The sequence below is a fragment of the Anguilla anguilla genome, chromosome 16, assembly GCF_013347855.1.
Source record: "Anguilla anguilla isolate fAngAng1 chromosome 16, fAngAng1.pri, whole genome shotgun sequence".
Taxonomy (NCBI): domain Eukaryota; kingdom Metazoa; phylum Chordata; class Actinopteri; order Anguilliformes; family Anguillidae; genus Anguilla; species Anguilla anguilla.
In genome coordinates, this window is record NC_049216.1 from 14577358 (window position 1) to 14592423 (window position 15066).

The 15066-nt window shown below is 42.1% G+C and overlaps 1 protein-coding gene across 1 annotated transcript; it reads right to left on the reverse strand.

Annotated features, from left to right (window-relative positions):
* Positions 1-768: 768 nt before the first annotated feature.
* LOC118215168 (pleckstrin homology domain-containing family O member 2-like) lies at positions 769-13365 on the reverse strand. The gene is made up of 6 exons (XM_035395630.1): positions 12878-13365; positions 11266-11397; positions 10321-10443; positions 8444-8548; positions 5312-5410; positions 769-3581 (listed from the first exon to the last, which is right to left on the reverse strand). The coding sequence occupies exons 1-6, from the start codon at positions 12884-12886 to the stop codon at positions 2196-2198; spliced, it is 1854 nt and encodes a 617-aa protein (XP_035251521.1). The 5' UTR covers positions 12887-13365; the 3' UTR covers positions 769-2195.
* Positions 13366-15066: the final 1701 nt, after the last annotated feature.

Consider the following 15066-nt stretch of genomic DNA (forward strand, 5'->3'; position numbering starts at 1 on the left):
TGCTGTGCGTAGATATTGGATCGGTGAGATTGTTCTGTGATTGGACAGTATGGTATGTGAGTTTGTGCTGTGATAGGACAGTAAGGTCTGTGGGGTTATGCTTAGGTGTCAGTTTAGTTTTCTCCATACAGACTTTGGTTTTACAGCTTTGTCAAGTCCTTGTCACAAGAGGGAGACATTTTCTATGAGATATTCATGGCTATCAAACGTCTGAGCAGAAAAACCATGAAATAACACAGATAAGCAACGGTCCCTCTCGAAACCTCTCCCTCACTCAGTCGCTCACCGCTTAATTTAATTCTTTGCTGAAGCCCTACTGAAACAGGCCGGAGGTGTTTGCTTTTCTTGCCCACAGAACAGCATCATGCATCTTTCCCTCAGACTGCACAGCCACTGCATGTGAAGATTGGCAGGCTGGGGTGGGGGGCGTGGTATGTGTTACTGGAGGGTGGGGGGCATGGTATGTGTCATTGGTAAGTGGGGGTGGGCGGAGTTGTGGACTGTGCTGCTAAGGGTGTGATGTGCTGATGGATTTCCTGTTTTGAATGCAAAAGTTATACTGCCTCTGAAGTTAATGTGTCAAAAAGGAAATAATACTTAAACTGTACACTGTAGCTGTTAAATTGCTGACTGCTAATTTCTGATGCCTCTTAATTTACTAACTGACCTTTTTTGTTATATTGGTGATAATTCTTATAAATTTTCAGGAGTCTTTTGTGCCATTTATGCCCGAAATATGCTGTGCAAAAATTAGTGAGGGCTAAGATCATATTTTACTATAGAGATAAAACCTCTTTATTAATACATGTTTACATAGCACTGGACCCAAATTTATCATTAGTAAGATTCCAAACATATTGCACAGCAATACTACAACATTACAAATACATATACATCTTTTATATTTAGCTTTTTTACATCCATTTTTAAGTTTTATGACCTTCGTGCACAATATAAGATCATATCAGATTAGACTATTTACCTAACAGATTTTTGAATCATCAGTGAATGGACGTTTTCAGCTCTACCAGTATGTTAGACTAATGAATCACAAACAAGAACCCTAAAATAACAGCAAGTAACCAAATGCACTCACACAGATTGAGCAATAAAGCAAGCATGGCATTGTTAAATGTGCAATATGATAAACCACACTTACTGAACTTTCTAGACTGATCTTAAATATCCTTAAAGTGGGTTACATTCTCTTTTTTAACTAGACATGGGCCAACACTGAAAGTGGGTTTGTCTCAAGTTTTTACTCGACAGAATGTACATTTTAAAATATCCGTTCTACTTCACAGAGAACAAAGGAAGTACTCAGAAAAAAGTACTTGTGTATTACCTCTAACCCACATGTGAAGTTTGTTAATAATTTAAACCGTAAACATTAATATGAGGCCACATGTACCGTATTACACAACACTGTTTCATACAGGAAGGATCGCTCAACTACTGTGCATCTGCACAAGGACAACACCCTAAAGGTCTGCTGCACTACCATAAAACCCTGGAGATTAGCTGCAGTCCAACACACCCAGGAAATCAGCTGCACAACAAAAGCAGTCTGGCGCTCAGTTAGACCTGAATATCAGCAACACTACAACATACCATGAATATCAGCTGTATTATAAAACATTCTGAAGAATAGCAACGATCAAACACTTCCAGGAGATCAGCTGCTCTAGTGCCTGGCTGGGGGAAAAGGCTGCTGCACTGTCAATGCCTTTAAATTCACCCCATAGGACTGCATTCATCATGATGGTGGTCAACTTAAAGGCACCAAGGTTTCTGAATCTGCATGTGATAAGAAGATACTACATAACTGAAGTAACATAAAAGATATAAAGCTGCTCTGCTAATGCAATGTATCCTTTTCGTGCAAATGTTAATTAACGTACAATTTTTGAAGCAAAGTTATAATATGCGTAAATGTGTGAAGTACATACATGACCCATACTTTATTTGCTGTTTTAAACAATGGCCTATGTTTTACAGTTAAACCTTTACTTTAGCAAAAGTTTAAAAAAATGCATGTTCATTGGCATGTTACTTTTACAGGAAGTGGTTAGAAAATGTTGCCATGGTGTTTTTTTGTGGTGGGGAGTTCATTCTCAAGTGTGTTGCTGTGTGTGTGCATGTGTGAGAGAGAGGGAGAGACACAGAGAGAGAGATTGGGTGTGAGTGTTGTGTGGTCACCAGCTTGTCCTCTTGTCCTTCCTGCTGGGGGGTTCACAGAGTTTGAGGGTGCTGGCCTGTCTCAGGCAGAGCTGGGCCAGCTGAAATTTCTTGGCTGCCTTCATCAGAAGATCCTCTGGCACCAGGCCTCGCCCTTCTCCTTGGCACACCTCTCCCAGAAGCTCCTGGGTGGTCTGCAGCTCATGTGCAACACGGCTGCGCAACTCGTCCACGTTGGGGCGCTGCTCCTCCTCGCTGGACATCAGGTCCCCCACGGGGGTGGGGATGGAGTGAGGTGGACTCCCGGCCCCATCCTCCTCCAAGCTGTCAGCCCCATCATGAGATCGCTGGCCACTGTCTTTAGACTTAATGTCTTCTTGCCCCATGGAGGGGCTACATCCTGTTTCCTCTGACAGAACCCCCAGTCTCTCAAGAGGAATAATGGTCTCTTCTGAGGAAGCTGGATCCTGCACTGACCCCTCCCAGTGGTCACATGACTGATCACTGACAGCTAGGACCTTCAGGGACTTCATATTAGGGGTCGCTGGCAGGCCAGAACTTTCTGGAGCAGGTTCCGTAGAGGGAGGAGATTCTGGAGCAGGTGTTGGAGCATGTTCTGGAGAAAATTCTGAGGAAGGTTCTGGAAGAGATTCTGGAAGCAATTCTGGTGAATATTCTGCAGGTTCAGTGACCAGAGGCTGGACAGGGCCTATAACAAACTGGACTTCTGCCCTATAGGATAAGGATGCTGGGGGTTCAGGTGCATTCAGCAGTGGGTTGGCCACTTCCTGTTCAAAGGGCATCTCCTGTTCAAAGGGCACCTCATGTTCAGAGGGCAGCTCCTGTTCAAAGGGCACCTCATGTTCAGAGGGCAGCTCCTGTTCAGAGGGCAGCTCCTGTTCAGGGGTAGGTTGGTCAGACTCATGCCGTTGGAGTACGGGTGAAGTAGGCATGTCCACTGGTGGTGTGATGGGTGTGTCAGAGAGGGTGGGACTGAGGCCATCCTTGCCCATTACTTGCTCAGAGGCGGTGCTGAGCTGTGACTTCGATGGTAATTCAAAGGGATGGTCCTCCGCATGATCCTGTGTACCTGTAGGTTTTTCTGTTGCCACTGGTTCTGAACCACTGTCAGCAGTGGTCCCAGCCGATGTGTCCTCCTCCTCCAGTACCCTGAGTTTGCTCTCCTTCAGCGGAGGTATGGGGTCAGTCATCCCCTCCTCGCTGAGTGTCTCCTGGAGGCCCTCACTGGGCTGCAACAGGGCCACGGGTGGCTTCGGTACATGGTCTGTCTTAATGTCAGTGACCTCAACTGTGGCTGCACTCAGTTCATGGGTCCCATTGGGAGTGTGTTCAGCTGTATCCAGGTCAAGCCTTAGGATACCATCAGAGGAAGCACTGGCAACCTGGAAGAGATAGGAGGGGGGCTAAAAACAATTTATAAGAAAATCTCCATGTTACCAAGAGGAAATTCCTAAGTGTGTATTTGTGGAAAGCAAAGGCTTAATTTTCATTTTCACCACCTGTGCAAGGGTATTCAGCAATGTTGTTACTCAGCTACTCAATGACTTAAGCCGAGTTTCCACCAAAATTACCCGGAACTTTCACTCCCAGGAACTACTTTACCAGGAACTAAAAGGTTCCTTCAGCCAATGGTTGTCTGCGTTTCCACCGGGGTCTAAAGTCCCGCGAAGATTAGGCAAATTAGCCCACTGACGTATGAAAAAGCGACGTTGTCGTCGGTCCATCTGTCATATGATTTCTTCTGTAACCCCATACTACCACCGAAGTAGCCTACATTATTTTCTAATAACCGGGACAGCCCGGAGGGGTTTATTCCACTTATATACAACGGGTTACCAACAATGACTATATATGGTTACTTTTGTATTTATTGATTTTTATCCATTTAATCACATGGAATTGAAATATTCTTCTGCAGCCATTTGGGCATATTTTACCGTTGTCAAGCAAAACTGTCGTTGGTAGTTGAACTTGGACCGTTATGCAACAAATAGGATATAACAGACCAATAGTCAGATTGTAACTGTTTTATATATCTTCTCAAACACATTCATTTGTTTTTATGCGAACATTCGCTTTCATGTCTTGACATCCGAAGCGACAGAATGCATTCACATTTCCAATATAACTGGCAACAACAGCAGAAAGCATGCACACGTTGTAAACAATTTGCTGTTTGATTACTTTCTCATCGTCAATTCTATATAGGCTAATCGCAAAATGACAAGAATAAAACGAAAACTCGGACTTGCGTGAAAATTTAAATTAGTAGTGGTACAGCCACCGATTGTTTTCCTTCGAAGTTACTGCTAGCCGAGCAGCGAAGTGTGCCCTCCAGATGCGAACCATGCACCATAAATTAGTCCATAGTCTTCCTGGTCTTTTTGTGGAATTGAAGAATGGCAGAGTAAAATTACGGCAGTCTGAAAAAGCTAAAGGTACGATTACTAGAATTAACCTGTTATTTTACCATGACAAAAAGTGCGGAAGGTGATTTCCAGTTTGCTTTTACTGTATCACCAATGTGAATTACGCAGAACTACCGCATACCTCACATAACTGTATCAAAGGTTTTGAGTCAATTACAACGGGCTAACAAAGAAAATCCGGAAGAAAATATTCAGCAACCGAATTAATCCGTTTGAATGTTTTAGTACGTAATATGCTGTCCCAGCACGAATGCTTAGCATTTTATAAAACGAATACTAAAGCAAGAAAAGAACAGAAGAGCACACGTTATAATTCCAAGACGTTGGCAGGCTATAACCAAAAGTAGGCTACTGCGCCGCATTACATACAAGTTTGATTTGAAGTTATTATGAAAATAAATTGGTTTGCGCCTGCATATTTTTAAACATGGCGCCTGAAAATAGACACAAAAAACTGCTGCGAGTACTCGACCAATCAGAAATGTTCAGCGCTGCAAGCTCCACCCAAAAGGTTCCTGTACTTTCGGAAAGTACTACCCCCCGAGCAGGAACCTTTTGGGGGGTAAAACAAAGCCCCCGGAACTAAATCTAGACCCTAGTTCCTGCGGTGGAAACGCGGCTTTAGTTGCTTCATTACTCAGATACTTACATTCTCCATAACTTAGATACTCATATACCCTTACCTCCTTCAAGTGAATTCTGGTAGGTGGCCTACGGCTGCGGTTTCCTCGGGGACGAGACTGAGTCACATGGTCTAAAGAACAGCTTTCATCTACCTTCACCTGGGGATAAGAATAAAAGCCATGCATATCACATTCTAAGGGCATTCTTTTATGCTTGTGCTCATCATGGGCCTCCTCATCTCTTCAGCTGTTTATTTACTGGATATAGTAGAACACTTAGAACTCTGCAATACCACACGCTGGAGCAGAATTTTGCAGCAAAGTATTAAATTACCATATAAAATAAATCCAGACCAAATTTCAGAGCTTACTTTTTTAAACATTGGGATGGCAGGTATGCCATCCCGCCAAGTTACGCCTTGGCGGGGGCATGCCCCATACCTATACAGCACCGAGAGTTTGGCACTTTTCAGGGTTCCCCACAGAAATAACCACAACAGCCACAGACACTCAGCCCTTAAAAACATTAAATTCTGTACATTCTGACCCCATTTCAACAGACAGATTTCATAAACAACTTCACATGTCCACACAATAAAGCCCAAAACTAAGGATTTTGAATTTTCTCCTTCTTCATCTTCTTCTTCTTCTCATTCTTATTTTTCCTGCAGCCTATCCCACTAATAACATGTCTCCCCATTGGACATTTTACCGACACCCGCCAAATCTTCACCTACACGACCCAATGAAAAACTTGCATACACACACAAAATACCCATACCTTTTTACTCTGAAACATTTTAAGTACAAACAACTAGTCTGCCTGTGGCCTAGTGGGTAAGGTTACAGTCTTGGGAACACAGGGTCACAGGTTCAAGCCCAGCTAGGAACGTGTTTCTTTAACCTGCTTTTACCCTCACTAATAATTGTCTACTACTTCTCAATTATTGCTTTTGCACCATATCTACCAGCCGTTCCCCGAACGTATACACTGTATTATGACGTAGCCGTCTGCACCGGCTACAATATTGCAAAGCCATATGGATTCAACGGGAGCTCTTCTGTGCTTACTCGCCTGTGTTCTTCTTTAAAACCATGGACAGGTTTGCTAATGATATTTCACGCATTGCATAGCTATGTCATGGTGCTGCCCTAACAAAGTGACAGACTGGTAAACCTCCGGTTGAACGATTGAATCCCGCCTCGTCCTCAGGCAGATAATTTCCTCTTTTACACTAACGTTCTCTTACGCTTATATTTGCTTTACCAAAACTCACTCATGGCCACCCATATGCATTTCATGACGGCAAATGTATTCCTTTTATTAAAAAGTTACACCAGTTCACCGCTGTGCCATTTCTACTAACTACATTTCTTCACTTGGCTACCGTACAAAACCTTCTTATCAGCAAACGCCACGTTTCTACATTCATGTTACCTCGCCCTGTTCTCTATCTAGCCACATACAAACAATTACTACGTATGTACGTTCTGCAACTCCCCATTAAAACATTACATTTAAAATCATGATTCACTCATAATTATAACTACTAGTACTGAACATGAAAAAAACACAGCAGTGCAATAGATTTCACACGTTACTTAACCCTCCACTTCAACGGCTAACGCTTTATAGCGACTGTTATATATACCATTCGATAAGGAATATAAGCTCGCTCATGGTTACTCCATTTACTTCGCACTATACTCCGTGATCATGTCAACCTTCACCTACATGCCCATTCTGCTAAAAACATACTGTTTCAACTACGCAATTTCATAATTTCATCCTAATTTTTCTCACACTGTTGTTATTTTCTCATATGCAAAGCCTGCTGGGACATATGCGTCTGCTCCTATTCTCCACTATCATGTTTTCCAGTTCTAGTTTAGCAAAACAGCGAAGAGGATTCCTACCTGCAGATAAGCCTATCAAAATGCCTTATAAACCTTACAAACACTAAAAGTGCATCTCCACGAAATAACAGACAACGGAGCAGGACAGAAGGCTACACAACTTGCGACCTAGGGAGTTATAATTCTACGGGCTTGCTGATTCTTTTGTCAGTCAAGCCTCGTTGGATGGACGTCAAATCCGTGAGTACATACACTGGCCATATTTCATCTGCGTTTCTGATGCGTTTACGCTTACGCCACCGCACCCTTTCTCACAGCCACTGTTTTACATATATAGCAAACCGAAACTGCTGAACGGTACACGCTCATCAGACTGCATACAAATTCACACAACGATAGCCATAATCCACAACCGTTTCTTACAGGGTCACTTCGCATTTCTCACTCTCATAATAAAACGCTTTGCAAAAAGAAATTATATCTCATAAAAAACACGTTTTCAACGTACAAAAATGCCAAGTTACTCAAAAGTATTGCTATCAAAATGACGCCAAGTTACGGTACTACAAACAATATAGGCTATCTTGCCTCACCGAAATGACATAAGATGTATTTCAAAGCAATGCTACCAAATATTTCCTCAATTCTTTCAAGTCACTTGGTCCTGTGTTTTGTAATCTTACCATTTTACAATGTCATGCAAACTTTGTGTCAGATCAAAGAGTCAAATATTTTGAATTGCCTCATGGAACACATTGAAATTAACGTACAAAACTGCTGCTGAGTAACTACAGGAAGCATATTTCTCCAGAAAACATGTTTATACTTGCTTCTGAACTGAATTTGAGTACATGTGCAAATTATTGTATATTTGCTACGTACAATAAATACAGCATGTAAAATACATATTGTACATACATACATAGAGAACTTCTTTATCCCCATGGGGACATTTCCCTCGCAGCATGTTACATTCACATTTACGAACACACACTTATACCAAGAAACATACTATCATTCACGCAACCGAAAGGCTGGGCAGCGAAATACATACATACCAATACAAATTGGACATATACACGCCTATTCAATCAATCTTGACTGTGAGAGAGCCATCCACACATATGTTTGGCCTGTCCATGTAGTGCATGCTTATACACACAGGGCCAAGTCACAGGGCCAACCTTTACTGAAGCAATTCAGTAAATCAATTTGGGAATCAAACCTACAACTACTCAGTTACAAACCCCATCCCATACTTAAGCCAATTATGTAAAAAACATTGTCAAGACATCATTAACTCAGCAAGCAAATACCATTAAAATATTACATTACCTCATCAAAGATCTTGTTTTTAGCTCTGTTGATGGCATCATTGAGGGCCTTGATCCATGCCTCCTTCTCCTCAGAATTCTCCACCTGAAGCTTGACATTATGGACCTGGAACCCACAAGCACAGAACAGGAGACCTGCGGTGTGCTGACTGTATGTGTGTGTGTGATGGAGTGGAGATGGATTGAATGTGAGAGTGGGTCAGACTGAGTATGTGTAAGTTCAGTATCCTTATTAAAGCCGTGTTTTGGTAACCTGCCGTTCGGCTGGTTCTGCTGCAGATATGTATGAAGACTTCCTGTGTCTGCTGAGTTACTGAAGTTGCACTGGGACCTCTTTTACCAAACAGTGCAGCATGCAACTGAACTACAGAACAATAAAACACACAACTGTGTTACTGAATGCTACCTTGTGACTGTACTGTAATACTGAAAGGCTTACAGCTGCAGTGTATCTGTCATGGTTTTGGCTGATGCCACCATTTCTTTTCCTTCCTGCGCCTTTTCTTCAGTTATTACGGCCATTGGTTTTTTCATGCATCTTTTCTTCAGTTATTACGGCCATTGAGTTGATTGAATTATACACGTGCAAATTTCCTTTTACAATTCGCACCTGTTGGTGTTCTATTTAAACCCTGAGCAAGCCGATAAGCTTTGCTTCAGTGTCACTTATGTTGCACGAGAGCCGGTATTCTGTCAAGCGAGGTAAAGGTAAAGGTAAAGGTAAAGGTAAAGGTAAAGGTAAAGGTAAAGGTAAAGGTAAAGGTAAAGGTAAAGGTAAAGGTAAAGGTAAAGGTAAAGGTAAAGGATTGAGCTGCGATATTGGATTGTTGTGGCTATAAAATTAGCACAACAGTCTTTAGCTTTTTTAGATTGTTGGCAACAAGTTAGTGCCACAATCTAAGCTCAGTATTCTTTCTTTAGGGTTTTACTTTTTCAGCCTCGGTTCGAGGTCTGTTTTCTTTGAGTTGCCCCGTTTTCTGCTCCGGCAGTTTTGTTTTATTTTTATACTCCTTAAGCCTTAGTTCTTTTTTACCCAGTACGTGGGTTGTGTAGAGCTTTTTCTTTGGGATACTCTCCCTAAGGAGTATTGTTTTCCTTTCCCTTGTCTCTTGAGACTTTGTGGCTATTTTACCTCTGGTTAATAGCTTAAAGAACCCCCTGTTCAGTCGTGGTTGGTCTCCCAAAACTCCAACTCCCTCACAGTATCTGTGTTCAGTGAGTAAGAGCTGTGCATATGCACTGTTCCTTATAGTGGTTTTATATCTGATAACTTGAAAACCATGGCAAAATTTCAACCAAAGAAAAGCTACAGTGTGCTATGGAATAATACCGCATACAGTAAGCTCCATAAAGTTTGGGACAAAAACATGTATTTTTTTTGGCTCTGAACTCCACCATTTCTGATTTGTTATCTATTCACATGTGGTTAAAAGACACGTTCTCCGCTTCTATTTAAGGGTTTTACACTTTGGTTTCACCATGCAGAAATTGCAGCACTATTTAAAGATTTGTACACAGCACCTGTGGCAACAATATATGCCAAAACCATAACACCGCCACCATGCTTCACAGATGATGGGTGGTGCTTTGGATCTTGGGCAGTTCCTTTTGGCCTCCACTCTTTGCTCTTGTCATCACTCTGACACAAGTGAAATTTTGGTCTCACAAGACCTGAACTCTGCAGACTCTTATAGGTACTTCTTAGCTAACAAGTGGTTTACACTTTTCTGTACAACTACACTGCTGTTGCATGGAATTGCATAAAAATAGGTTCACAGCCTTTGATGACCAGGTGAATTTAAGAACAGTTTTCACCAGCAGTGCAAACATCAAATGGTCAGTGCAGAACCCCACCCCCGCCGACCAGCTTCAAATCACCTTACTCCCACAGTTGGGGGCCTGGATCAGCACCAGCCGGCTCTTCTTTTTGAAGGTACTCCGCAACTCAAGGCATTTATCATACTTCTCAAGATCCACTCTCTCTAAGCAGGTCTGTAACTCCTGAGTGAAAGAACAAGCATCGTCTAAATATTAAATAGCAGAAATGTGTCATTGCAGCAGTGTGTGTCAGTGCAGCAGTGTGTCAGTGCAGCAGTGTGTTTCAGGGCAGCAGTGTGTTTCAGTGCAGCAGTGTGTCAGTGCAGCAGTGTGTGTCAGTGCAGCAGTGTGTGTCAGTGCAGCAGTGTGTGTCAGTGTAGCAGTGTGTGTCAGTGTAGCAGTGTGTTTCAGTGTAGCAGTGTGTGTCAGTGCAGCAGTGTGTCAGTGCAGCAGTGTGTTTCAGTGCAGCAGTGTGTGTCAGTGCAGCAGTGTGTTTCAGTGCAGCAGTGTGTGTCAGTGCAGCAGTGTGTTTCAGTGAAGTAGTGTGTTTCAGTTTGCAGTGTGCTTCAGTGCAGCAGTGTGTCTCAGTGTAGCAGTGTGTTTCAGTTTGCAGTGTGTCATTTTGCAGTGTCTTTCAGTGAAGAAGTATGTTTCAGTGCAGCGGTGTGTGTCAGTACAGCAGTGTGTTTCAGTGTAGCAGTCTTTCAAACAACGACAAGATGTGTGTGAAAGATTGCACACATCTCTCGTCCCTACATTCTACACTACGATACATACCTCTCCTCTACAGGTGCACCAATACAGGAAGCATTATACAGTGCTATGTAGCTACAGTCCACTTTTTCTTCAGACACTATTTCTGGATGCATTTAAAACAAATAAACAATAATCAAAAATGTCATCCTGCACATCCATCTCTATGCCACACCTCACACAGTCTCATCTCACTGTGCAACACATTCATCTCTGAGTATCTCACTGTGCAACATCCGTCTCTGTGCGCACCTGATTTTTGAACACCACCATCTCTGTCTTCTCCACCTTGATGTAGCGTTCCTTGTAGCTCCCCAGTAGCTTCCCTGAGGATTTCTTCACCCACCCCACCTTCCCTGGCTCCGACGTGGCTCCTTTCACACCCTGCCACCATACAGAGAGAGAGAGACATCAAGAGCTCACCCAGAACCCCTCCCAACACACACACACAGTTATTATAACACACCCGTACAGACACGTACCAATAGACAGCAACACACATGCATACTCGCACACACTCACACAGATACACACCTACTAACACAAATACGCACATTCTCTCATAAAAACAGATATGGCACACATACCATCTGACACCTACATAGCCTACAGCTCTCTTATTCACACACATTCACAGATAAATAACCACTGACATCCACACAATCACACAAATAGCTGTACACCAATACACAGAAACACTCTCTCTGTTAGAAAGTGTAGCACATAGGGACTCCAGATTTCAAACGACTAGAGTGACCTACAGCTCAGGCGTTCAGAGGTTTACCGGCACACTTCAGGAAAGGCTTAAATTTTACGGTAAAATGTATCAAATCACGCATGGAACTATATTAAATAACTCACATTTGAACTTTCATGGCTGTTTGATTTAAATCAGTTTTAGGCTATTTTGAATTTCTGCAACCATGCAACATGTAGGCTACATCAACTAAATGTTTCCTGCTACAAAAGTTCGGACGGACGCATTTTATCCACAAACCCCGGGAAAAACAAGTTATATGATGCAGTCCACATCACTGCCAAAGCTAGCAACTTTTCTAATGGCAATGCAGGCTATAAATCAGTGCTTGTTTTTGAACAGCAAGCTTTCTTTAGGCCATCGCTATGTACACCCATGAATACATCGGAGGCGCGTTAATTTTTCCGAAGCTAGATATTATCTGTAAGCGCGAGCAATTTTGTCGACACCTGGCAGGTGCACAATGACAGGTGCATGACAACGCCCCGTATCCGTGGGATCATAAGGCCTATTGAGCCATACCAACAAGCCGGGTTGCAAGGATCATCTTCTGACCTCCAACATTTCTGCTGCATAGGCTACATTTCCGGGTAATATACCTTGGCAAAAGTTGCCTACTGTATGGAATAAACAGGCTGGGTCTAATTCAGCGCCTGTTTTGATGTTCACATGCGGTGACTGTTTTTACTGTAGGCTACTGTTGTGAAGAATAAACTACAGTTCCACATCATTATGCAAATCGGCTACCATCAGCCTTAGGCTTGTAAGCCAACAGCTTGTATCCACCCCTTAGCCTAGACGAGAACCCTTTTTAGAGTTTCTTTCTGCCCTTTATTTTGTTGCTGGGCTCACTCTTTGGTAACCTAGCAATGTCATCTCATTAAATGCTTAAGAAAACAGCCTACGCCCCCAATATTTAAAAAAAATAAAAAATAATAATAATAATAATAAAATTTAAAAAATTATAACGCACATTATCCCAAAAAAGGTGTATGCAGACAGTTCGATTTTTGTGTCTTGTCAGTAAATCATTAACTATCCTAAATGAAGTAGCCTAGACTACATACAGAACACACCCAAACTCCGGCCGCGTCGGATCCTACTCACATCTTCCATGATAAAAAAGAATGATCCGTTATTTTCTCTGAAACACTTGTCCTGCTTATCGTCCAGAATCTAAGGTCATTAATCTTCTTTTCGCCGTCCACTTTCTCGTGACGTTAATAATATTTTTGGAACTAAAAATGTTTCAGCTCTTTATTAGAGCTTTCTTCTTGTATAGCCTACTTTCCTTTCGACTCATTGTACGAAGCAAGTTCAAAAAAGTGTAGTTTCCGGTAGGACCGCGTCCTCCTCAGCAAAGAGCTCTTGATCTGTTCGAGAATCTTGATGTTGCCCATGATGCACACTAACAGCAACATCTACCGAATTATCACGCATCACTTGCTAGGTTTTGTGTGCAAAGCTGCGAAAAGCGATTTTACAAACATAACGCATAGTTGTGGTTTGCAACCATTAAACGTAAAATAAGATGAGTTCAGAACTTTCCGCTTTCAAGAATTGTCATACTGGACCCAGCGCAAGTTTCTTTGGTTTCTAATCGCATGCGGAAATATATGCCCCTTAAGTCATAGCCTACATTGTTGCATAGATACAACAAAAACTCAGTAAAAACGTGCATCTAGGGCAGAGCTTCTTGAGATACGTGACATCAATTAAAAGTATAGTGTTTTATTTGAAAATAAATGTGTAGCCTATCACATAGCATGTCAGAAAAACAAAAATCAAATAATTACATTTTCATGGCATGTTTACATTTTCATGTTTAACAACTGCAGGAAAAATAAATACAGAATTGAACATTGAATGGGCACAATATGTTGAACATTTTCAAAAGAAGTGACAGAAGCGCTATGTTTTTGAAACTGTATCACAGACAACCTTAATAATTACTTATTGACAGAAATATTTTCATTTTCATGGCCCAAGAAGCTGCAAGGACTACAAACCATCAAAATACTAGAGTAATTCTCTTTCAGATGCCGAGTGATTCAGCAGTTTTATGTGTAAGGTTGAGCTTTATCCTCAACTCTCAGTACTCTATCAGGTTTAGGCTACTTGTTGATCTGTTTTGTTTGATGAATATGTATGGGGGTATGCCCCGCAAGCTAGAAATTTGTTGGGTGACAAATATGTCGTTCAAATCCAAACCATAAATGAATTAGTGTGGTTGCTTCAGTGACCCACTGCCTGTTCTTTTGCATAGTTGTTATTCTTCTTATTCTTATTTTCTTTCCACCTAAAGTTTTACACGCTACTTTCCAACAGCTTTTAAGCTAGTGTTACTTGGTATGTGTTACTTGGTATTTTATTTTATGATCACGTGTTATTGGGCTGTACCGCATGGCAGTTTTTTTTGTGATATTATCATTGCAGAACATACAATCAGGCAGTTGGTACTGATATGAGCTGGGAGTTTTCTGGGTGGGGTGGGAGGTGTTTTTACAGTTCTTGGGTGTTGGATGTCCTGTGTCAAAACATGCACACCTGCATGAACTGGTGTCTTGCTGCAGGGGCATAACTTACAGTAGTAATCCACAGTAGTTTTGCCATTTGCAACTTCACTTCCATGGTTTCCTGCATCGACCCTGACACAATTCAAATAATAATGCAAACCCTCCTTCGCATTTTCATTTGCATTAAATGACTGTTTCAGACCCTACCAAGAAGTTCCCCTTACAGATCAAAGGCAGGTGGATTGTTTTTATATTTTTATGTATACATAATCAGGGGCAGCATGGTGGTACTGTGGACTGTGGACTGTGGACACAGCAAAAAGGTCCTAGGGTCCACCCTCCTGTGTGGAGTTTTCATGTCCTCCCCCTTTTCACATGGGTTTTCTCCCACAGTCCAAAGACATGCGGGTTAGGCTAATTGGGCACTCTAAATTGCCCATAGGTGTGACTGAATGGTGTGTGTGTGCCCTGTGATGGACTGGTGACCTGTCCAGGATATGTTCCTGCCTCTTGCCCAATGCATGCTGGGTAGGCTCCAGCCTCCCTGTGATTCCAGGAATAAGCGGGTTAGATAATGGATGGATATAATCAGGCCTAATTAACAAATATTTTTTATAATTGTGTAACTGCTAGCAGGTTACTGTAAAAAGAACACAGTAAAATTTACAGTAAGTTGCTGGCAAGTGTGACCATGCTAGTTGACCAGTTCATAACAGACCAGCGTATATCAAGCTTGAACATGTTGGTTTACCAGCTCATGCCCAGCTCGTTCTGCTTGAC